Source organism: Tyto alba, unplaced genomic scaffold (genome assembly GCF_018691265.1).
Source record: "Tyto alba isolate M040663 unplaced genomic scaffold, T.alba_DEE_v4.0 Super-Scaffold_20000042, whole genome shotgun sequence".
Taxonomy (NCBI): domain Eukaryota; kingdom Metazoa; phylum Chordata; class Aves; order Strigiformes; family Tytonidae; genus Tyto; species Tyto alba.
In genome coordinates, this window is record NW_024881293.1 from 12,958,810 (window position 1) to 12,982,526 (window position 23,717).

General features: G+C 44.2%; 1 protein-coding gene across 3 annotated transcripts; it reads right to left on the reverse strand.

Moving 5' to 3' along the window:
* Positions 1-807: 807 nt before the first annotated feature.
* On the reverse strand, positions 808-23,458 carry UHRF1 (ubiquitin like with PHD and ring finger domains 1). Of its 3 annotated transcripts, XM_042794981.1 has the most exons (18): positions 23,392-23,458; positions 22,496-22,570; positions 14,283-14,446; positions 11,244-11,507; positions 10,285-10,457; positions 9,647-9,862; positions 8,693-8,799; positions 8,318-8,504; positions 7,493-7,616; positions 7,301-7,408; positions 6,377-6,481; positions 5,405-5,511; positions 4,421-4,583; positions 4,181-4,318; positions 3,696-3,804; positions 3,421-3,578; positions 2,968-3,066; positions 808-2,291 (listed from the first exon to the last, which is right to left on the reverse strand). In XM_042794981.1, exons 3-18 carry the CDS (start codon positions 14,433-14,435, stop codon positions 2,145-2,147), a joined length of 2,358 nt encoding a protein of 785 aa, XP_042650915.1. In that variant the 5' UTR covers positions 14,436-14,446; positions 22,496-22,570; positions 23,392-23,458; the 3' UTR covers positions 808-2,144. The 3 variants fall into 3 exon arrangements, with proteins under 3 accessions (XP_042650915.1, XP_042650914.1, XP_042650916.1); XM_042794980.1 differs by lacking the exons at positions 22,496-22,570; positions 23,392-23,458 and adding an exon at positions 15,488-15,563; XM_042794982.1 differs by lacking the exons at positions 22,496-22,570; positions 23,392-23,458 and adding an exon at positions 15,032-15,050.
* Between the last annotated feature and the right edge of the window lie 259 nt (positions 23,459-23,717).

Below are 23,717 nucleotides of genomic sequence, written 5' to 3' on the forward strand. Positions count from 1 at the left end.
GTTTTCCAAATTCCAAATAATAACAAAAACAATATAAGGAAGTCATTGGAATAAGTTCTTTCAATTTAAATACACACACACTTCCTCAGATTCACGCACTCACCCCATGTTCTTCTTCTCATCACAATACTGAATAAAAAGTGGAAGGACATTTTCAATGAACTTTAAATACCTGACATTGAAAGTGCTTAATGTTAACACTAACTTTAAAATAAATTTATTTTAAAGAGGGCAGACTGCAAATGCTGCTTAATTCACAGCTTTTGTTTTCAATATCTTAAATGCCTGCATGTTTTCTTCATCTACTTCATCTGTATTTGTTTATGAAAACCTCTGGTTTATTTCTCTGGTTTGATGAGTTGATGGAGATGTTCATGCTACTTGCTATAAACACCTCCAATATGATTCACAACATGGCACTTCTAACAGGTTTGGTTTTATTCATTAAATGTGCAGACAATTCCAATTGCCAGTTGATATTTGGCTTTTCATACTGTGGAAATCTAACATAAGTTATGCCCCCCAAAAGAGATAGTTTGGGAATCCTTCAGGTTTTTTCAGCTGAACATAACATATGACTTTCACCAGTGCCTAAAAGCAAATATTTTGAAGACAAGAATATCAAATTAGTATTTTCCCAATTTCTTCGTAGTGAAAAATCATAATGAAAATAATAGGCTTTAGAAAATAAGAGGCTTAGCATAATGGAACACAAATACAAATTCCTGCACAAGCAATCAGGTCTGGAAGCCTGCTTTAGATAAAAATAAAGGAAAAAAAAAAAAAAAAAAAAAAAAAAATCAACACTTTCATCTGAAAAGATATTTATTTCGAGAACTTCAACTTGCACATTGTACAAAAAAAAATGACAAATCCAGCAACACACCTATAAAACTTTTTTTTTGTTTTTTTTTTTGTTTTTTTATTCTTTCCCCTAATGTATTAACATTATAATTTTTAAAAGGGTAAGAGTTACAAAAACCAAAAATAGGCACATTTGTTCCAGTCTGTCTGCAGTAAAATGTGATTAAAAACATCCCTGTCTTGTTGAGGTATTAAACTGCAAACTTTGGTAATGTTAGAAAAAGAACCCATTCACAAAAGTAAGCCTTCTCGGTGTCATGTACAATAAACAAAATGTTTCATAAAAAAGTCAGAATTGGTTATTCTCCATTTCCAGGTAGAAATGCAGCAAACAAAGATTCATGTTACCATAATATACCTAGCATTAGGAGGAAACCTGAAAGTTTGCAAGTCTGTGCTAATCATATACAGCTACAGTGTTACATTTTACCCAAAGAATAAAATCCGGTTGGCAAGTTTAAATGATTCAGTGCTTATGAAAAATATATATATGGTGATTCAGAGCCCAGTCTTTCAGAAAAGGACAAAAGGCACTTAAGAATGGCTTTACTATATTCCACAATGGCATTTCTGGATAGAAGGCAGCACCTGGCTGAACAAATAGTTCCCTAATAAGAAAGGAGTCCAACTGAGGTAGTACTTCATATTGCTCTGACTACTCGGCTATATGCAAGCAGCTGTATTTTTTTTTCGATATACAAAATTAGCAGGAAATAGCTTTTGATAGGTTTGTCAAATGTAGAAAAAACAGTTATTTTAAAAAAATAGAAAATACCCACTTGTGGTAAAAAGATCATAAGCCAGGAACCATCTCATACAAATCAAGCATCCAAATGCTGCCAAGGTGATGCACAAATCTACGTTTATGGCCAGATCCCCAAATATTGAAGATTGTTCTAGCAACCAAGCCATTTTTTGGAATAAAAAAATAAAATAAAATAAAAAAGAAGGGGCACAGGAGGAACTCTGAGAACTTTCATAATCATTAGCAGCCTTACCGGAAGCACTTTGTAAGTCCATTAAAAAAAATAATTCTGTGCTGATGAATGGCAGAGGGAGGGGGGGGGGAAATTCAAATTCAACATTTAGAACAAAAACAAAACCCACGAACATATAAAAGGATATTCCTTGAAGTTTATAGTTTTTTTAAAAACAGGGAAGACTTTAAACTTTTTTAGGGGTCTGGGAAAACACAGACTACTTTGTTTTTTTTTAAATTAAGCCCATTGAAAACCCATTAATAAGTCTGAACAAAAGAAAATTAGAAGTGCTTTACAGAATCACCGTCCATTGCCATATCCAGGGAAGAGCTGAGTTAGAATGGTCTGCAGTGTTTCATTCACTTGCATGGTGTAATTTTTGCCAAGATCGTAGCGGCAGGCTGGACAACTGTACACATCTGCTTTGAAGGATCTATCCAAACAATCCTGGTGAAGAACAAAAAAAATAATTGGATAAGAGAGAGAGAGATGTGCAGTTTAGCTTATTCTACAAAGCCCCCACTGGAGAAAACTAGTCATTTGATATCCTAGTTCACCTGGGCGTTGATAAGAGCTGAGAAGGGCCGAGAACAATGCAAGGCTGACAGTTGGAGAGAAAGCTTCCTTCATTACACACAAAAGCATGTGCACCTCAACAGAGCACGTTAGTCAGACACAGTAGTTAGGTATATGGTAAAGATATTTCATTCAATTAAAGTTCTAAAGATCAAGAATTCCCCTGCAGCTATTAAAGACTGTTGGAGCTTCTGCAAAAACACTTCACATCATTCATCAAAAAACAAAGCAAAACTCCATACGCTCTGTAACACGGCTGAACGCCTCAGTGTCACCTGGCAGTGTTGCTGAGCACACAGGGAAGCTCTCCGCATCTTTTAAAAGATAAATAGCAATACAATAGTGGAACTTTTTGAAAGCACAGACTTTTCTATGCCAAAGAACTTTCATCAAATCATGAAGTTTTAAAATATGAGCTTGCCTCAAGACTAACTACAGGCAAAAAACCCAAACCAACTGAGCCCCCCCAGGCACCCCTCACCTCTCTCTCACTGGTAAACAAGTCAGCTCAAGGCTTGGCTCAACAGAAGTTACATCAACTACTCACCTTGCACACATTGTGTTGGCATACAGTTGTGACTGGCCGAAACACCACCTCCTGACAGCAAATACACAAGAAGGCCTCTTCAACTTTGTTTAGAAATTTCTGTAAAGAAAGCATTTGAATCAACTCGTTGCTACCACCCTCAGAAAGATACAGACAAAAAAAAAGACACCAAACCACCCACATTAAATACACGGGATTACTTTAGTCATAGGAAGTTTTTCTACAAAGATTAGCAACGACATAAAAAAAATAGTCACATTAAATGAGTTCTGGTAACTGTCTTCTTACTGACCTCAAATACAGTACTTTAAAATTAAGCTGTCAATGTCTACACTAGAAAGAAACCACTATTGATCTGAGGCTGTTTCTTTAATGCAGCCAAGAGGTTTGTGTCTAGGGATAGTACAATAGTTAGTTGTCACTTTATTACTGGGCAAAAAAAGCATGATATACCGGTCCATCTTTCAGAGCTTCTAGTACTTCATTCCACAGTTTTTCATTGGCTTCATCACTTTTTATAAGAGATTTTTGCTGAGATGTCAGCTTGTATGGCTCAACTTTAGTCTTCTTTGGAGTCTCTGTAGGAGAGGTAATAAGTTTTTCCTCCCCACCTGAAAGAAAACACAACTTTTTCAAGGAAAAAACTAAAAACAACCAGAAAAGAGTAACTAGGTAAAATGCACAGAAACCTACAAGGCTTTCTATATCCACTTGCCTACTCCACAAACCTGCTGATTTCCTTTTCCTCTTTCTTTTCCCCGGGGTATCAAACTCATCTCTATTATTTTCTTTTTCCTTATCTTTGTTTGCAACAGCTTCCAAATACCCTTCAGGATACTACAGGAAAACAAAAACAAAAAGCATCAAATGCACCAGTTCACAGACTTACAGACTATTACAGGTTGGAAGAACGACCTCTGGAGAACTGCTCCAGGGGTTCTTTATTTTAAGGAATAGATCTCTGCTCTTGCAAAGTAATCATTCAGACTACAGAAATACTATACAGGAGGGTAAGTTTTGTCCGTTTAGCCTCCCAATGTAAAAAGAAAACAATCCCCAAGACTGAAAGCACTTGCGTCCTGCTCAGTCTAAGGGGGGCTGTCTTGATTCTTACACAAGGATCTTCCTCAGTAAGAATGTGTAATAGACAAATTCCTGCTCTCCATCAAGTTCATTGTCCAGGGGGAACCATGATGATGTTCCAAAAATGTACCTGCATTGTTAGGCCAAGCTTTTTCATCCTGTCCTTCCCTTCTTTGGTCCAAGGAGCAGGTTCTTCATCATCCCTCCTAAGTAAGTAACGCCACACTAAAAATCCAGATTTCCCGGTCTCAGGCCAGTATTTCACAACCTAAAAAAGTCAGATGCAGCTCCATCATACACCACAAAAAACGCTTGACCATAACCAAATTATCTTTCCCCAATTCAGCAGACAAATTCAAATCCTTCCCACCTTATATATTCCATCATATCTGTTCCCCTCTACAGGAGCATATTTGCTATGTTTGCCTCCTTTTACGTTCCTCACCACTCGGACCGGCTTCCCAGCTCTCCAGTCCTTGGCTTCAGCTCCATTTTTGTCGTTGATGGGGGCACTGCAGTTCAGAGCCAGAGCTCTGTAAGAGAAAGTCCAGTCAACTTAGTGTTTTACCAGGCCAGAACTCTTCAGAATCAGGAGGATAAAGCAAAGCAAAGCTTCCATGGTAAACCAGCTACTAAGAAGTAATAATTTAACTACTATTTTACTCAGAGCAACACATTAATACAGTTGAGTAAAAAACAAATAGTAGCAGCATACAGGCATTGTGCTGAACCACAGCAATGGCTGCCAAAAAATCCTGGAAGCTACTGCCCCTCTGCAGATACAGGAACCCCTTCTGAATCTCTTCCGAGGAAAAAGGATGTAGCCAGGCTTTTGTTTGACTTTAGTGAGACTTTCAAGTATCTTGTATAACACTAAGAACTCAGAGATAGTACTTAAGCCTCCTGACTGGAGACCACTTTTTAATACGCTGATTATTCATTACATTACCCTAATGTAATTGCATAGACTGCCTCCTCCACTGAAGTCCACATTTATTTGTAAGAGTAACAGCTCAGAATTACAAATTATCTGGTCTCCCAAGGTGACCAATGGCTGCAATGGTCTTCAGGAGAGAGTATGAAAGCTTCTACGCTAATTTACTACTCTGTTCCTTAAGTTTCAGTCAATATTAGATATAAGACTAATACCATTTACAATTCTGTTTCATTTACAGTGCACTGTAAGAAGCATTTCCATCGTGCAACTGATCTGCAGCCTACAACACAGTCGAAACCTAATTTGGACATGTTTTCCACTTAGCCAGCTTCTTTTGATACAAACAGGACAAACAGTTTTTCAGGGTGACAGATTTCCAGCAACCGAGGTTAGGAATGGAGCACAAATGTTGCTGACCTGTTCATATTGGTGAGTTTTTGATCACAAGACTGTTCTGCTGTACGTTTGTTTCCAGAAAGATCACGCCCTCCACTCCCTGTGTATGTGAAGGAATTTCCATGATCCTGAAACATATATGGATGGTTTCGACACATTCACAAAAGTAATTCAATAAAAGCAGGAGTCTTTTAATCAAGTAGCTTTAATAGTGGTTTCTCAAAAAAAGGAAAGATGCTTCTTCCGATTAAGTTCCCAGACTCAGTCTATGGACCTCCCTTATGTTGCCAAGAAAGGAGAGTCAAGGTGACAACTGCTGTCTTGTCACACACCTTAACAGTGCAGACACCTCTGCCAAGAGCCCAGCACACCACTCACACAGGATCTGCTTGGGAGCACAGGGGCATGTTCCAGATGAAGACAACATAACCCGTGCCTTAGTACTCACACTGCTACCTGACCCTACAGTCAGAATTAAGACTGAGAACAGCTCCTGAGATTCGCAGCTATCTGTTCTACCCGGCATTCAGAGGAAGGGGGTGCAGGCTAGTAATGCACAGGTGATCTGCAAGAAGAATGAAGCTGGTACAGCCTCCTAAGGGTTGCGTTTGGCTAGCAGAACTAAACACTATATTCAGAAGTAGGACTTCTCTCCTTAGTTTTATTCCCAACACTCCTGCAGTACAGGAAGATCTGACAGCCTATACAGTGAGACTCTGTTCAAACTGTGGATGCGATGGAGACCCTGAAATCCAGCTAAAGGACTCTTGGATTAAAAACTGACATATGGATATTAAATTTAGATAATCCTGTTTCTCAGGTTGGCACACATTACTTGATTGTAGTTTGCATAGTTTTCCCTTGAAGGACAGAAGTACTGTCAAGACAGGGAAAGTAGTCAAATGGGTATAGAATGTAAAAAATAAAGCCCATTCTTTGTTTCAACAAAAGGTTAGTTTGATTCTCAGATGTAAATAATCAAGATTCACTTACTATGTCATCCTCATAGCCTCCTGCCAGAACCAAGGAATAGGCACCATCATTACTTCTGCCATGTATGCCTGCTACGTGGGGCCTGTGAACACCGGATTCGCTCACCTGGAAAAAGAAAAAAAAAATAAGAGGTCTGCTAGGCTGCTGCTGTCAACAGGCTACAACCCATTGGTCTGGGAACTAAATTAACTAATAGTACTATTTCGTACTTGTTGTGCATACATTACAGGGTGAAACTGCATTCTCACCACTATGCTCCAAAAAGCTCAAGGTAGAAAAAGAAAAATGCTTTTTAAAAAAAAAAAACTATTAACATATCAGTAAATTGAACACATGGATCTCTCTTGTGAGGTCAGTTTAGAAATTTAAAAATTTATAAATTCTTAGAAACCTTTCTCACTGAGATTGCTTATTACAAAGCTCCACGAATTTTAGAATAATGCAGGTATTAAAATTAAATGCTTGTATAAGGGGATTGGCTTTGAAAGATGTGCAGTAGCAACCTTCATGCAATACTTGAAAACAAGATCTGGAGAGTTCAGAATTTTTTCTTTCCCAGCTTTCTAACAGGGTGAGAAAACCTTCTGTTCAGTATACCTAGGTACCCGACAGAGACCCTTACCACCAGAACAAGTGGAAGATACTACACCTCTCCAGGACAAACTAATGGAAACGGGTACATTTGGTTTGGGGTTTTTCAGTCACCAAAAAAAGCACTAAAGAAAAAAACCCCACACTTGTATGCCTGGACAACACAGCATTAGTTATGGAACACTTGATCTAGACAAAGCCAGAATTCTTTCCTTTCTGCACTTACATATCCAGTGACATACACTCCAGGATTAACCGTTTCAGGTTTCTCCCAAGAGCTGGATCATGCCCATTTTTCCCTACAGGGGCTCAGGCCAGGACTCAGTTTCATACCTGAACTCTGAACTTCCACATGGTGCCAACTGGGATCCCAGGAATTGGTCCATAGTGGTTTGAGGGGACAATGGTACATTCCCTTGTGCGACCAACACACGCCATACCCTGTTTCAAAAAGACCCATCAGCCAAGAATTACAAAGAACTAAACATACACTATTCTTCAAAATAAAACAGCTTTTGAACTGACCTTGCCCCAGTCTCTCCGCGAGGATGAATTAGCAGATGCCATCTTTTGTTTCTTCTTACTTTCTTTCAATTTCTCTCCTGCTAAAACCACCTCACTTGCATCATTTCGACATTCAGGGCAATACCTAAAGTCACCAGTCAGTGAAAATTAACTAGTATCAAAGTCTTAAATTAAAGGAGAATTTTCTCAAAACGTAGTGAATTATGTTACAATTCCCCCATGTGAAACTAGACAGGACACAAACAACTCTCTGTACTGGAATTAGACCTGTATTGGCTTGTGCCCTTGCACAGTTTTCTAAGGCACTGCAGATGTGCCAGTAAATCAGCTGTATCATAAAAATCACTGTATAAAATGCTGAAACAGGACACAAGGAATAAAACGGTCTATTTCACTACCTATATGTATATAGCTAGATATATTTCACTATCTATTACCGTGTGTATTTCATACATAAAACAGTATATTTCACCAGCTGAATATGGTGATGAGACCTGTGGACTACCTGTAAGCAACCCATAAAACCCATTACACAAGTTAAGCCACCTGGCAGTGGCTGGCATTTGGTTTCTAGGTAATTCCACTTCTCTTTGAATAGAGATCCCAAAACTGCGAAACGAAGTTTGAAAGCCACTGGCTTAAAACATACTCTCCCTACACTGATGCTCAAGAAAAGCTATGAAGTCCTACCAAAAAAACCCAACACACACACAAACATCTCTTCACCTCGTACAATATTGCCACCTAAGGGCAGCCTGAAGCCCTAGACCTCACTTTCTGCTCCTAATTAGATGGTAATTGCGATACCACACACATAGAACTTACCAATCCTCATCATCTGGTATACTACTAAGGGGAGGGTTGAGGCAGTAGATGTGGAAAGCCATATCACACTCATCACACATTAGCTGTTTATCTGGATCTTGTTTACCTCCACAGATATGGCAAGCACAAATTCTGCAGGTCTTGTTCGGGTTGTCCTTACAAGCTTTACACACAGGTCCATTTTGTCCTGTTTGCAAAAAGAAAAAACCACAGTCTGCTTCAGACTCCAGAAAGTGCCAAGATACACTGGAAACAGTCAAAGGAGTCACAACTGCAGGTGTCTTGGAACTCTTAGACCTCTGATCCTCACGAAGACAATCAGCAGAATATCACAAGGTAAGACTGAGGCATGCAAGAACTGTGCAACACACTCACGTTTTAATGGACTGGCACTAATTGGACAAGGACTGCCTGGTTCTTCAATTTTATAAATTTCATCCACTAATGTAATCCTGCAGTCATTCAAGGAATCACCAGCATCCCTATAAGGAGAAGTTGATAAAAGTCAAAAAGATCAGACTTTGAAAGTATCATACAGCATGAATTCACAGCCGTGCACGTACATCAGAAATGCAGACTGGTCTGGTATTAGTCATATATCATAAGAAACCTGTTCTAGCATATCATCTGGGACAGTGGCATGAATCTAATCACTTTCTTGCAATTAAAGTGTACACACTCTTGCCTCAATAGGAATACAGACACTCGTAGCATCCCAATTGTCATTAGTGACTGTTCTCCCCCCAACATACATTTCAGACTAACTCATATTTTGTAGTTAAAAAGTCAAAATCACTGTGGTGAAAGGAGAAAGGAAGAATATTCTGGCAATCCTGTGAAACTTGTCTGAAACTAACAAAAAAAAAAACAAACACATATACACATACACATGCTTTTTTTTTTTCCCCTGAAGTTGAGATTGCCTTATGTGTAGTCAGGAGAGAACTGGAATAATTTTTCCACCATCTCTATCGAGTGAGGGTTCAATCTACATTATCATATCTAGCACAAAGCATTACACTGAAGTTTTTGTAAAACCATTATGGATCGTTAACACAGTAAACAATGCTTTGCCTCAGAGACCATGGGGCTTCCCATCCTCCCAGCGTTATGTGCATCCACAGATCAGCATGCCCTGTGATTCCTTCAAGTGTCCAATTCCTCCAATAGAAGTCAATCACCCAGAAAGGACAGTCCAGCTTCTCGTCTCTCCCCAGTACTTCTGTCACACCATTTTTGTTGCATCAGTTTTTTCAGCAGTCACTCAGACCTCATGAAAGCCTAAGAAGAGTTGGGGAATTCCATTTATTCCACATTATGTTTGCTTACCCAAGTAAGATCTTTGCATTTATCTCCTTGATCATTTTCGTTTCCCTTTTTTGCAGAATCTCCGCATCGTACCAAAAACCTCTCTCTTTTGGTTCATCAGGATTATAGTTGACCATCACCACCTGTCCTACTTCTAGCTGGTGCCACTTCAAAATAGTCCGTGCACGAGCCCGTACATCATTTGAACTCAATTCTACAACTCCATTTTCTGGATAACTTGAAGTAGAAGGGAGGCACAGAGGGACAGAGAAGAAAAATCAGATTCAGCATCATAGTTTTTATAAATGATAGATTTAATCCAGACAGGTCGATTCAAGAACCGATGCCACACAACATACAGGAATACCATCAAGAATAAAATCTCCCACACAGACACAGCCAGAATCGGGCACAGTCTAACTTTGCTAATATTGTATCCCTTTTAAAACTTAAATAACAGCATTTCATATGTCTAAAAACATTATTCCAGCCCCCTGGAATTCCAGTCAGAATTTCAATTGTAAGACAAACTTAGAGTTAACAAGGCTTAATAACATGTCAGTCCAGTTCTGTTTTACCTCATGGATCTCCACAATAAAATTTCCTATCAACATCATGATCCAAATGACTCTATTAGCCAAGAACATAACAAAACTCACTCTTCATATTTCACATGATATATTACATCCTCTTCAGGAATGGCTGTTGACTGACCAGGATCTGTGCAACTGTGAGCGGATTCATTTGTAGGTTTTTTTCTGGTTACATTTACAACCTGGGCTTCAAACCATGCTCCCATATTCATATCTCGAGCATCGACCAAGTCATTGATCTACACAAAACAAAGTATACAGCTCACCAAAGTGGATTTTTAAATTAAGCATCAATTTCCAAGTCTACTTGCAGATTCAACCGTCTCAAGAACTTCACCATTATCAAGATATTTAACAGCTTATCTTAAAAATGATGATTTCCTTTGCCTCCCTGATCCCATTGTGCACCCCTACAGTCTTCTCAGGTTGAGCCCTCAATGCTAAAAATCCATTCTATACCAATGTGCACAAACAGGTTTCTTATTTGGTACAAACCACCACTACTAGTTCATCTACAACAGACTTTCAGAAATGTCTTGCTCGTTGTCTGGCAAAGACATCACCAAATCTATAATAAAAACCACTGAAACAGACAAGTAAAATGATTCTCAACAGCTGGTTGAGATTTTCTTTTGTTCATTCAAGAAAAGTTTCAGCTTTGAGAAATGCAGTGACTCCAAGCAAAAATATTGGGAAATCTTTTAAAAATTAAAACAGGCATGCTAAATGCTTTTTTAAAAAAAAAAAAAAAAACAAAAACACACACACACTCAATTAATGCATTGTAGTTCGAGTTAAAAGGACAAAATGAAAAATAAAATATTTTGACCTACAACATGTTGTGTTTAATTGGTTTGTGGGTCGGTTGGTATTTTTTTTTTGTTTGCTGTTGGACAGTTTAAAAGAAGAAAAAAATACAATTGGGGCACGAAAGGTTTTCAGAAATTTTCAGAATTCTCAGCTACAGAGAAACAATTCCCCCCCTAAGCGCAGTTTTAAGTAATCTTAGTTTGTTAATGACTCGCCTTGTAGAGGCCAAATCCCGGGTCAGCCCAGTCAGCCTGCGCCGCTGTGCTCGGCTGTCCCTCCAGTTCCATAGCACCTTCTCCATTGTGAGAGCTTTTGTCAGATTCGCTTTGGCCTGAGCCACAGCCAGAGTCTGTGTCGGAGAGTTCGGAATCCTTTTCCTTACTAACAGCAGGAAGCACCGCTGGGCTTTGTCTGACCAAGAGTTGAACAATATCATTCAGTCCAACACTGTAATCGAAAAGGGAGTGACCATCTTCCATCTACAGGGAAAGCATCAAAATAATCTGGTTATTTCATTCAGCAGAGGTTTGCCAATTCAAAGCCACCCATTGTGCTGCAATTGTCTCTACGCGCCATGAGAGACTGCATTGCTTGAAAACCATTAACAATCAAGGAACTTGGCAGTTCTTCAGCATCACTGTTACTTATAGATTGTTATTCTTACTACTTAAAATGTTCTTTTTTCAACGGACTCTACAAGCTAAAAGAACAAGACTTCTATGCTGCAGTAGACTTGCTACCCAGATTAAGGCACAGCGTTCTAGATGATCTGAAAAGGCTTGCAGTACAGTCCCTGGAAATACCAATTCTGGGAAAAAGGGCTTAAAGAACTACAGATCCCTTACATTCCTATCAGGATTTAAAGATAATTCCACATTACCTACAAACTTGAAAGTTCTTTCTTCCATAATTCAAACAGATCCCGTAACATGAACATTAGCACAAAATGGTCTTTATATTGTAATTCTGTATGTTCCAGATTACTATTATATCTCTCTGTCAAATGTGGCATTGAGTAGAAGCCAAAGAGTTAATCACCTACTTTTCTCTGTGTGAGCACACTATTTTTCCATTGAAAGTAAAATCAAAAAAGATTCAATTCAACTTGAAACTACCTAATCACTTTTTAGTGTAGCCAGGCATGTCCTAATTTCACACCCTCTCTAATTTTAAGAGTTTATTTTGCAAGTCTGGCATCATATGTAGTCAAATCAAGATCCTACCCCTGCAAAAAGAGAAGTACAAAAGACCAAATAGATCTCTCAATTACCCTTCAAGAACTCGGAGGAACACTACCATTTTAGAGTTAAAATGCAGTATTTGAGACCACAGTGCAGTCTGAAGTTTAGACAAACTTCACCACATATTTAAGGTCTGACTAAGAAATTATACAGGAAATGATCATCCCCTTCCAGCCCAAACCACCAGAAAAAGCAATCCCCAGAGCTTTGTTCTCTATCAGGGGGAAACAGAGAAAAACCACAAAAATTTACACTTCACAGGAATCACTATGATAATTCAATTCTGATTTATGGCATAAAATGGCTATGGAACAATCCCTGGAAATCTGACTACACAGGAAGGGATCTGGACTTTTTCTGGTTTAGAGATGAAAACTCATCCAGATACACAAGAACAAACCAGAAATCAGTTGTTTCTTCTTCACAAAGAGACAACATCACAAATAGGGTAGTTATCACCCAGGAACACATGTGACAACAGGTGCAAACAGAAATGGAAAAGCAGAGAACACAAACAGGACATGAAACCACAGGAGTTCAAAGGCCAGTCTGAAAGTGCCAGCATCTGAAGATGTACCTCTAACAAAGCAGGCAGGCTTCTTAATTAACGAGTATTTTCCTAACACTTTCAAATTTTAACTAATAAGAATTTGAACCTTTCTAACAATTCAAAAAGCCAGACAAAGCACTAATGACCACAGCAGGGGAACGATGACTAAGAGAGGTTAGATCACTCTGGATAAATGTTTCTAAAACCACACCTATACTAAAAACTACTGGAATTACACAAAGAGGAATTATCTTTGTAAGGCAAGTGCAGCTTCACTGAAAAAAGTTACCACTTCTACTGAAAATCGGTTTGACCTTAGTTATGTGCACAGACTTCAGCATAAGTAAGGCCGACAGTGGGTACGTACGCTGGATCAGTGGGTAATTACTGCACCCAAATCTACACTAATGAGGTGACACAAGCTCTTCAGAGATGCTACATATTCCTACAAGCCTCTTTTTTTTACTACTACTAGTACCCAAACTTGGTAGACTGAAGCGAGTCCAGGTAGATTTCCATATCCTACAGTCACACCTGCTAATTATAATGTACAGCTAGCTCTAGTCATCCCAAAATGGAGGGAAACGTGGAAAAAAGTAATTAGAAATTGACTTAACCCCACCCATCTCACAGTATTCTAACTGCAGTCTACAGTAGCCAACTATTTCTGAAATTAATTTCTTTGAACCAACCAACCATGGATTCAGAAGTTTCTTTAGCATGAAGGTTTAGCAGTGCAGTACTCTGCAGGGTATGGAAATTGTATTTGAAAAGTTTCAGTTGCCTTCAATACTAATTCAGATAATTAACTCATGTGGAAGAAAACAGTTGTACAACTGCAATGGTAAGCATACTGTCAAGAGCATAATATACTACTGAGCCACTCAAGATTTTACAGCGGGTTCTGTACCTAATGAGATTTTGATGTACGAACAGACAAACTTAAAAATCACGAGCTGCTATCCCAGTTTACAAAGAAAAATGGAAAACGGGATCTTGACGGCTTTCAGAGCAGTAAAACTTGCAAGGCTCAAAAACTTCTAAGTGCTTTCACACCACAAAGCCCCTCGTAATATCTGTCTTTTCAGAAAGCTCGCAAAGGTGGTGCGTAGACAGAAAAGCAACACAGCAGACGAAAAGTAAAGAAAAAAAAAAAAAAAAACACAAACCTTTGCAACAAAAAAAAAAAAAAAAAGCCCACTATCTTGCTGACTCCTTTCCTCGCAGACCCACCGCCCGACCCCGAGCAGCGCGGAAGGGAGCCCGGGAGTCACTAGATGGCAGCAAAACACCCCACTTTCACGCAATTAAAACAAAATTAAATGAAAATATCCCTTCCCAGCTGGCGGGAGCCAGGTGGGGAGGTGGGGGGGGTGTGCAGCCGCTGAAGCCGCTGCGGGCCCCCGCCCCCCCCCACCGCTGAGGGGCTGAGGCTGTCAAACGTCCCCCCGCCGCGTCGGTACCTGCTTGCCGCGGTAGAAGAGACGTTGCCGGTGGGGCTCGACACCGAACACCTCGTGTATCCGCAGGCGCAGCCCCTCCACCTTGGTGAGTTTGGAGAGCGAATCCACGCGGTGGGTCTCCTTCCCGTCCATGGTACGCACCTGGATCCACATGGCGCCGGTCCCTGATCGCACCGGGAGAGAGCAAAGGGCGTTAAACCACGGTACCCGCGGAGCCCGGCCCGCCGGGCACCGTATCAATGAGACCGCTCACCCTACCGCGCCGGCCCGGCCCGCCAGCCAGCCGGCCGGCCCGCCCTCCCGCCCACCCCCCCCGCGCTATTGGCCGACAACCCGGCCGGTTCCGGCACCGATTGGTTCCTCAAGGTTTAACCCCGCCCCGCCCACGCTCAGCCTAACGGCTTTGGTTGCGCCCGTGCCCCCTCTGCCGCCTCGCGGGCGGGCGGCGCGCGCCAACTGTATCTCGCGCCACAATTGAAAACGCTCCCCCCGCGGCCAACGGCCGCAGTCTCGCGCGATCATGCAAATGAGAACGGGGAAGGAAGGGGGGGGGGGGTGAACGGGCAGTCTTAAAGGGGCCGTCACCAGCCGGCGGCCGCCACCCTCCCACCGCGGCCCGGTGATGGGGGAGCGGCGGTGGAATAGCGGGGCTGTCGCGCTGCGGAGGGCGCCGGCGGCCGCAGCCCCCCCTCCCCCCCCCAAACCCGCACGCTCACCCCGTGAGGCGGGGAAATCGCTTTCGTTCCCACCGCGGAAACAACGGGGATGGGGGTGTCAGCGGTCCCCGCCGCCCCGGGTGCCGCCAGTCCCGTTCGCATCAACCCCGAAAACCAAGCGGGGCGATGGTGAGCCGCGTCCCTCCCCGACACCGCCGCTTCCCCGCTCCTCCCGGTTACACCGCCCCCTCCCACGGTCCCGTTCCAGGGGCGGGCGTCTGTCCCGCTGCCACAGCCCCCGAGCGACGCGTCCCGCCAACCGGCACCGGGCGCTCACCCCCTCGGGGAGACCCGCCCCGAGCGGGGGAGGGAGGGGAAGCAGCGGCCCCCCCGCACCGTGCCCCGGCAGCTGTCACCGGCTCGGGCGCCGCGGAACCGGCACGGACACGGCGGAGGAAAAACCCCTCCGCCCCGCTATCCTCCCGGGGCCCGCTCCCCGTCCTGCGGCGGGGCTGGGGCGGGGGAGGGGGCCGGCCGGGCAGGACTCACCGGCGTGGAGGTGCTGGAGGCCGGTGCCGCGCTGCGCCCCGCGGCCGCCGCCCGCGCTCTCCCCGGGCTTTGGAGTTTGGCGCGGAAAAGCCCCGTGCGCGGCGGGCGCCCGCCCATTGGCCGCCGCTGGCGGGAACGAGCGGGCGGGGCGGGGCCGCCGCCGCCTCCCGGGATCGCTGCGCCGCGGGGGTCGGGGGCGGGGGGGGGGGGGGGGGGGGGGTTGGGGAACGGGATCGGGGAGGGGGACACGGACACCGGGAGGACGGGGCCGGGACACCCGCCGGAACCGGGGATCCCCGGCGAGCAGCCCGCTCCGGGCGTCCCCCGCTCCGCCGCCCCCGGGGAAAGCCGCTCACCCTCCGCGGTGTCGGTTATTGTTCTAAAAACGGGGTCACGGAGAGACCCCCGCGGGAGACTCCTCTCCGCGAAAGATTCCCCCTCTGACAGCTGCGTCCCTATGCACCCTCTTACCCGAAGGGTCTCGTTCCCCCCAGGGAGCTCTAGACCCTGCTGTGATGCGAATAATCTGAATAATGCGAATAATCCACAAAAGGCCTCTAACTCCCCGGCCTGTTAGCTCCGGGTTGCTTCTGGGGCTTGTGTATGGCCCCACTCGTGAAAACTCCGCCTGAGTGACACGGCGGGGCTGTGCGCGTGGCTGCAGGAGCCAACAAAAAGGGCTGGTCCGGGAGGATGTTTCTCCCCAAAACTACTAACGCTACGAGGAAATGAAAAATCGTAAAGTTTGCTTAAAATGGCCATCGGATGGAGCAAACTGTAAGATGGCGATTACCAAGTGGTTTCTGAGAAAAGTCAGCTTCAAAAGGAGTATAAAAGCATGAAAACGGGTGGTTGGGGGGAGAGACCCCGGGGTGGGAAAGCGGGAATGGCGGCGGGAATGGCGGCGGGTTCAGCGCTGCCAGCGTAACTCCACCGACACTGCAACCTGCCGAGCCGCTGTCCTGCCTCTCCGGACAAAGAGAACACGAGGCGCGCTGAAGAGAAATGCAAAACAGTATTTCCCACGTTATACCCACCCTGCACCCACAAAGCTAACCTCTCGCATTAAAAAAAATACAAAATGCGAGGGGTGTAGCACCCTCCCAACCCCCCCGGATTTGCAGACTGCCCTAGAGAATGCATACAGCACGCCAACACCGCCGCAGCAGCGTGCGCCTCTTCCTTATTCCCCTCCTTCCTTAGGATCTGTTGGGGATCCCACAGTTAAGCCAGAGATCACAGGTTGAAAGTCACTGGCCCAGATTAGGTTAGTACCAAAGGTTAGGCATGTGTCAATGCACAAAAGCCTTGAATCTGACCTGCGACCTGCAGCAGTCAGGCTTCATTTCCTCCCAGACCCGAAGGCTTTGCCTTGCCAGAAAGTAATTTTTGCCCCTTGTTGATGCATTAGAGTCTTAACCTTGACCTACCACAGCAGCAAGCCCTTCCCACAGCCTGAGAAGGTCCTCAGACGTTACAAACCTAGCAAGGAGCAGGAGGAAGGGCCGCGTATTGGAAAAACTATTTTCACCTGTTTAAGGACAGGTTGCATGTGTAAAGCATCTCGGTTTTGTTTCTCCTAGCCTGCAGCTCAAATGAGTGTTGCTTGCCAGCGTCCCTGTGTCCATATCTTGTCACCCACATAAGTCCCATTTCCAGAGGAGAGGAGAACCCACATCCCTCAAGACTTGCAGATGCAGGGCAGTTTAACAACAGACTTTTACTACCCTCTTTCAGACTTTTTTTTTCCCACATCACTGACATCTCTATAAAACCGCCATAAGAAGGTCAAAAAAAGCCACTTTAAGACACAAACCTGACCCTTTCCTTGAATACTCTGTGTCCCATTAAGCTGATGCACAAGGATTGTGTATTTGAACAGTTAGCTATTCATGTCAACTTTTTGACACTCAGGTGCTAAATATGTTTTTGATAGCACCTGATTGCCTTCCATTTGACCCCACCATACGCCCCATTTCAGAACTATACATTCAAGTAGCCAAGTATGTAACACATATACATTGTTTTACCCTCAGCACGTCCCATCACAGCATGGGGAGTGCAGTATTACTGTAACACACGGACTGTTCAAGGAAAAGGCTCTGGCCAGTTGCTGCATATGACTAGTAGCATCCCTTGAACTATCAGATCAGAAAACAAGAAGCCCACTTCCTAGAGAAACTTCTACTCATTCAGAGAAGCCACATACTGCAGAAACTATGCTGCATCCTACACGCTGTTCAGTTGGGTCTTAAAATAAAGCTCAATTCTAGATAATTCTAGTAGTGGAACACCGATTTCATTAGAGGTTAAATTATATATGCCTTCCTTTTAAGGTCATCTCTTCTATTAAAACAAGAACATTGCCAGGGTAGCTTACAAAGAACTTGGCATTGGTGAGAAAGTCCTAGGAGCTTCAGGTTTCCACAGACTATCAGAAAAAACAAGATTTGGTTATATTGCAGTTATCCAAGAGGCTCATGAGTTCTAGTTTCCTCCCTTTCAGACTGTTTCAGGCATTTCTTTTCTTTGGAGTTACAATTCTGATTGAAAACACTGTTCTGCCATCTGGTAAATGCCCCATGCTGTGAAGAAACAATATCTCGGTTCTCCTGCCAGCAGGGATATCCAGTTCAGCTTACGAAAACTTAAGGCATTGTTGAATTCATTTGCAAAAAGATGCAGTTAGGAAGACAAAATTCCAACAGCCTTCCAGCCCATGGAAATATTGTTCAAAGTGAAGTTTTGGCACAATGATTTAGGAGAAGCAAAGTCCAGGCATGCACATAAGAACTATCAGTTGATAAATATCATTAAAGCAAGTCTTGGATGAAGAAGAATTGCTAGCTGGTCCAGTTCCAAGGGGGGTCAAATTTATCCCTGGGTAGGCAGCACAGCCTCCTCGTTACAGTTACTACGATTCATAGTCCATCCCTTACAATGCCTTTACAGAACTTTCTGGGAAAAATAGCAGGAGGCTGGTCCCATAAAACCACAAGAAGCACTATGAGAGGTACAAACACCCTAAATGTTTAACAGGCTCAGGGTGACAGCAAGTTGCTTAGCTTGCTGAAGACTGGCTGGGTTCAGGAACATGCAATTTTGACTTCTCCAGCTAACCTGCCTGGCTCCCCTCCGCACTCACCAGCTAAAGAGGCCACATCTGCTTTGTCCAAGCGACTTGCTGTGGCTCTGAAATCATCCCAGCTATAGAGAAGATGCAGCTATAGAGAAGCTACAGAGAAGCAGCCATATGTGACTAGAGAGAAGATCTCTTGAGAATCATGAAGGACACATGCAAGACCAGGTAAGGGAAACAGACTGTTCTACCTAACACAGGTGGAAAGAATGCCAAGAACTGACCATTTGCCCCAGCTAGCTATTTAATGGCTTGCCCATCACTAATTGTTGTGTCATAAAAAGCTGATTGTTTGATATGCAAATAACTATGTTTTTCTTCTAGCACATGACTAATTGTATGGCTTAACTCGTTGAGCCATAGGAAATGCTCTGAGAGCCAGGACTCCCTGAACCAGGGCAGCTGGTCAGAGAAAAGCAAGATAACTAGAACATGCTGCTTTTAATCTGTTTTTTTGGTCTTCCTCACAGGCGCCCACATTTATGCTTTTATGTGTGCAAATACGTATTCTTTGCGTAGCTGTTCAGAAGAACTAGCGATGATTCAGTTCTGTGACATGCACCACAGCAAGAGACTTTCCCCTAGGTTAAACAGCAGGGCCCAGATGTAAGGTCAGGCAGTCTCAGTGGGTGTGTTGTTCAAATTTCCACATGCACTGGGATGACACAGTCGTGCTGCACCCAGCAATAGCAACACACCAGATTGCATTTTCCTCTTCCTCCATGCAATGCTCTTTGGTGATGGAAGCTGAACAAGCATCAGTTTCTCTCTGCAGCTTCAGCAAAGCAGCTCTCTAATCCTTCAGATTTCCCTTGGGAAAAATATACTTGCCCTTGGTGAAACCATTGTCTGCATGATAGATATCGACAACAGGTTAAGCAAATATATTTGAAAGGTGTTATTCGTTTCGTACTCAGTTGTCCTGTATGAGATCTTCACCACTCCTTGGAAAACCAAAATGAAGACATGATGCTGGAGTCCAGGACAAATGCTGCTCTCCTTAATGCTCCTACAATTTCCAAAATAGTTGTGATCAAGCTAACCAAACCCCAAGTCTGGGGAGTAATGTAAAGGGAGCCTGTGTTTCTGATTACCAGGAAAGCAAAGAGTAGGGGTTTCAGCAATGGCCTGAGATGGAGAGGATGCACTTAGCAGGCCCAGATAACACTGTATGAGGCAAGAGTGCAACAGCAGAGGAGCAGACAGGTGTGTAGAAAACCAGCCTGCAGTCTGAAAACCAGCTGAAAGGTGAACTGGAAGACTGGGAGAGCAGCTCAGAACCCATCGGGCTGTTCCCTGAAGTGAGGGCAAAGGTGTCTGGGGCTCTGGCCAGGAACCTGCCCTTATGCTAGCGTAGGTGAGCTGCTGGAAGGGAAGCAGCGGCTGGGAAACCCTCAAGGTGAGAGGGGCTGCCAGGCAGCAGGAGCCAGGCCAGTCCTGTTTCTGCTGGTGCAGGGTGAGGGCAGCAGAGAGCTGCAGCACGCCCTGAACTAGGAAAGCACTTTGAAGATTTGGAGACCAGGGGAGTTTGTTGGGAGGAAAAGAGCTGGGCTGAAACTTTTGGAACCTCACTGGAGAATTGTTTCCAGATGGCCACAGTACTTTGAAGGCCGTCGCCTTTGGAGATCGCCATGCAAAGACTGGTGAAAGAGACCAACAGATGGGTCACACTGGACAGGATCCAGCATGGAGTCTTCTTCTACGATGGCCCTGCCTCCATCGCTCTGCTCAGAATCCAAACACCCAGCACTGCAGGATCGTCTCCAGGACACTCAACGTTCCTTCAGACTGTGGCTTTGAACAAGGCTGCTGCGACAAGCACCAACAGCTCCTGCAGCTGACAGGAAGCTGGAGCATTAGAGGGAAAGAGCACTTTGAGGTGACGTGACCAGACGAAACTATTTCTGCCACTGGTACCCCCAAGGACCACTCACTCTCAGCAGGGAGAAGTGGTGGAGGAGAGGAAGACAGGAACATGAGAAAGCAGAGTCTCCAGTCAGAGGAGGCAGATGGGGCTGACAGCAAATATATTGTGGACGTTGCACAGCGACGAATGGCAAAGACCACTGGCTGACTTGTCCCATCAGTGGGCTCCAGACAACACTGCGCAGCTCCTAAAAGAGGAACACCTGAGCTCAGCTGTACCGAGCTTCTCAAGCAGTTTGCTGGAAGCCCAAGGGCTTTGCTTGATTTAACTGAGGAACAGAAATCAAAGCAATGCATACCTCACCCTTGCATCATCTTTTCTTGTGCCTGTGTCTGCCCCAGGGAACATGACCATGGCACTGTGGGAAGTTACTAATGGAGTAAATGCCATGGAAGATCAACAAGATCATTTCCGTTGCAGTAGATGAACACTTACAAATGGGGCACTTTGGTGTCACATGTGGCCTCTGGTCCCCAAAGGGACAATGTTGAGCTGTGACGCATCACAAAGCGGGGAGAGGAATTGCAGCTAACAGTGGGGGCTCAACATAAGGATCCTCCAAATCCTCCACATACCTGCATGTGTTTTCCACTCAGCAGAAATCCAAACAGGACTGGGACAACTGAGAAGCACGTAGCTGGAAAGGCCTCATCCACATGCAGACTCCAGGACGCAGCTGAAACGAGAGCTGTAAGCTAGCAGCAGGGCTGCCCACAGGCACACGAGACGGGATTTATGCCTGGGGATCACCAGAAGGATTCTGCCCCGTGTCTTGATGATGTAGCATGATTATCTCACTCTACTCAGGCCACACCTGGAATACTGTGTTCAGTTTTGGTCCTCACTATACAAAAAAGATGTGGACAGGGTCAAGAGAAGGGCCACAAAGATGATCAAAGAACTGGGCAGCCTGCCATGCGAGGAAAGGCTGAGAGAATTGGGTTTGTTCAGCCTTGAGAAGAGAAGGCTCGGGGGAGACCTTATCACCATGTTCCAGTATCTGAAGGGTGGCTACAAAGAAGATGGAGACTCCCTTTTTACAAGGAGTCACATGGAAAAGACAAGAGGTGTTTTCAAAGACAACATGTAACATACATGTTACTCCTGGGAAGATTCTGACTGGATACAAGAGGAAAATTTTTCACAGTGAGAATAAACAGCCACTGGAATAATCTTCCCAGGGAAGTGGTGGATTCGCCAACACTGCACACTTCTAAGATTCCGATGGACATGGTGCTGGGCCATCTTGTCTGCACCGTGCATTTGCCAGAAAGGTTGGACCAGATGATCCCTGAGGTCCTTCCCAATCTGGGATTCGATGGTTCTACAATTCATTTGCACAAAGGCCGCAGTTACTGACGCGATGCTGCCTTTTGTGGGAAGCGCTGCCCAGTGCCACAGGGCTCGTTCACCCCAGCCAACATGACTCCCTTTCTCTTCCCCAAACATGTTTCTCTGCTTCCTCCTACACCCTTCCCACGCCCACCAAACTTCTTAGAACTGATTTTATCTCAGTTTTAAATATGTGGCGTTTACAGAGTAGCAAGAATCACAGAAATGATCATGCAAACCTTTGCTCTGAAATGGCAATCTCCAAACCTTCAGCGTTGTGACACTGCCGGCAGGCCTACCACTGAGCACAAGCTCCAAGCATTGGTATTTTGACCTAGTATTTAAGCTACACTTTAGGTATTAAACACTGTCTCGTTAATTATAATTACCGATGTTATCTCACACAAACCACCTGCCACTTCTGCTTACATTCGTCTGGGCCACGTTACAAGCCACATGAAGGCATATCGTGCACAGAGTGCTGTTTTACCCACTTAGGTGATGAAATATAACCTGCCTTATGTGACTTTCACCATCACTGCCACAACTGGCCTACTCAGACAATTCACACCCATGAACTAACTGACAATTTGCCTCGTTGACACTTTACCTGGGGGTGCAGCCACTGCCCATATACAGGCCAATATTCAGGAAAACACAGGATTAATTTCTTGATTTCTGGTTCCTGCAAAAAAGAAACCATTTCATCAGATCTTCAGAGGACAGACAAGAACATCCATTATTTCCCCTACACACATCACAACCTATAAAAGCCACCATGTGACACCTGCTAATCAGCTTCAGTTTTAGTATAAGACTTTAGTACAAGACATCGAACACTTCAAAACTGCAATTTAACCTGTAAAGGTAAAGAGATCAAAGGAGGGACCATGCACTGCCAGGGAGTTTGTTAGATGAAAAACTTTCAGGTGATGCTAGAATATGAAGTTTATGTCACACAGACAAACGTGCAAAAACTCTTCTCAGTAGTGGAGGTGGCAAAACAAGAGGTAAAAGCCACAATTTGTAGCTGGGGGAGTTCAGAGTGAACATTAGGAACTGCTTCTTCAGTAGGAGCATAATGCAATACTGGATCCAATACCCAGAGAGGATGTGTGAGATTTCCATCTCTGGGAGTTTTTCAAGACTCAGCTAGGCAAAGCCCATAGCTGACCTGAGCTGGCACTGCTCATAGTCCTGTCTCAAGCAGCAAGCTGGGCTACCTGACCTCCAGAGGTCTTTTCAGCCAACAGCTCCATGATAAATCTGACACAAGTAAGGAGGGGGATTCTTCCTAACCTCAAAGCTGAGAAGTGATAATTGTCTACGTTTTTGTCAGCTTAACAGCACGTTTTCAAAAACCATTGCCAACCTCCTGCTCCCACTGCCTTCATGGCTTACTGTGGGCAACACAGAAATGAGACCTAAGGTCTCCTGCATTCACCGGCCAAAAACAAGGTGACTCAATCAGTTTAATAGCTTTAGAAGACTTCAGATAATTCTTACCTGTGCCTCAGTTTCCTCCCCCACTGATCTTGAAAACAGACAACAGGAAGCTTAATTGATGGTTTCAAACCAGTTTTTGAGATCTGTAGATGAAAAGGCACAAATGGAAAAGCAAAGCTTTAGCTAAAATTTTCATTATTTGTTACTACTAAAAAGCCCAAATCTCTCCCAGCCAGGCTCAGAGTCCTGCATTGCTGGGCCCTTTGCAAGTATAAAAATAAAAGGCAGTCCTTATCTAGAAAATCACAGCAAACATGAGAAGCAGCATGTTTCACCATCACTATTTGCTGTAGGCAGGCAAGGGCTGAGAGCGGGACAGCATGTCT

Bases quoted from the DNA above. Each gene is read 5' to 3' on its own strand.
- UHRF1 (XM_042794981.1), bottom strand. From the start codon at position 14,435: ATGTGGATCCAGGTGCGTACCATGGACGGGAAGGAGACCCACCGCGTG. The intron at 11,508-14,282 runs GTACCGACGCGG...CTTTCCCTGTAG, and splicing joins TCTTCTACCGCGGCAAGCAG to ATGGAAGATGGTCACTCCCT. The intron at 7,617-8,317 runs GTAAGTTCTATG...TGGTGACTTTAG, and splicing joins ATACCAGATGATGAGGATTG to GTATTGCCCTGAATGTCGAA.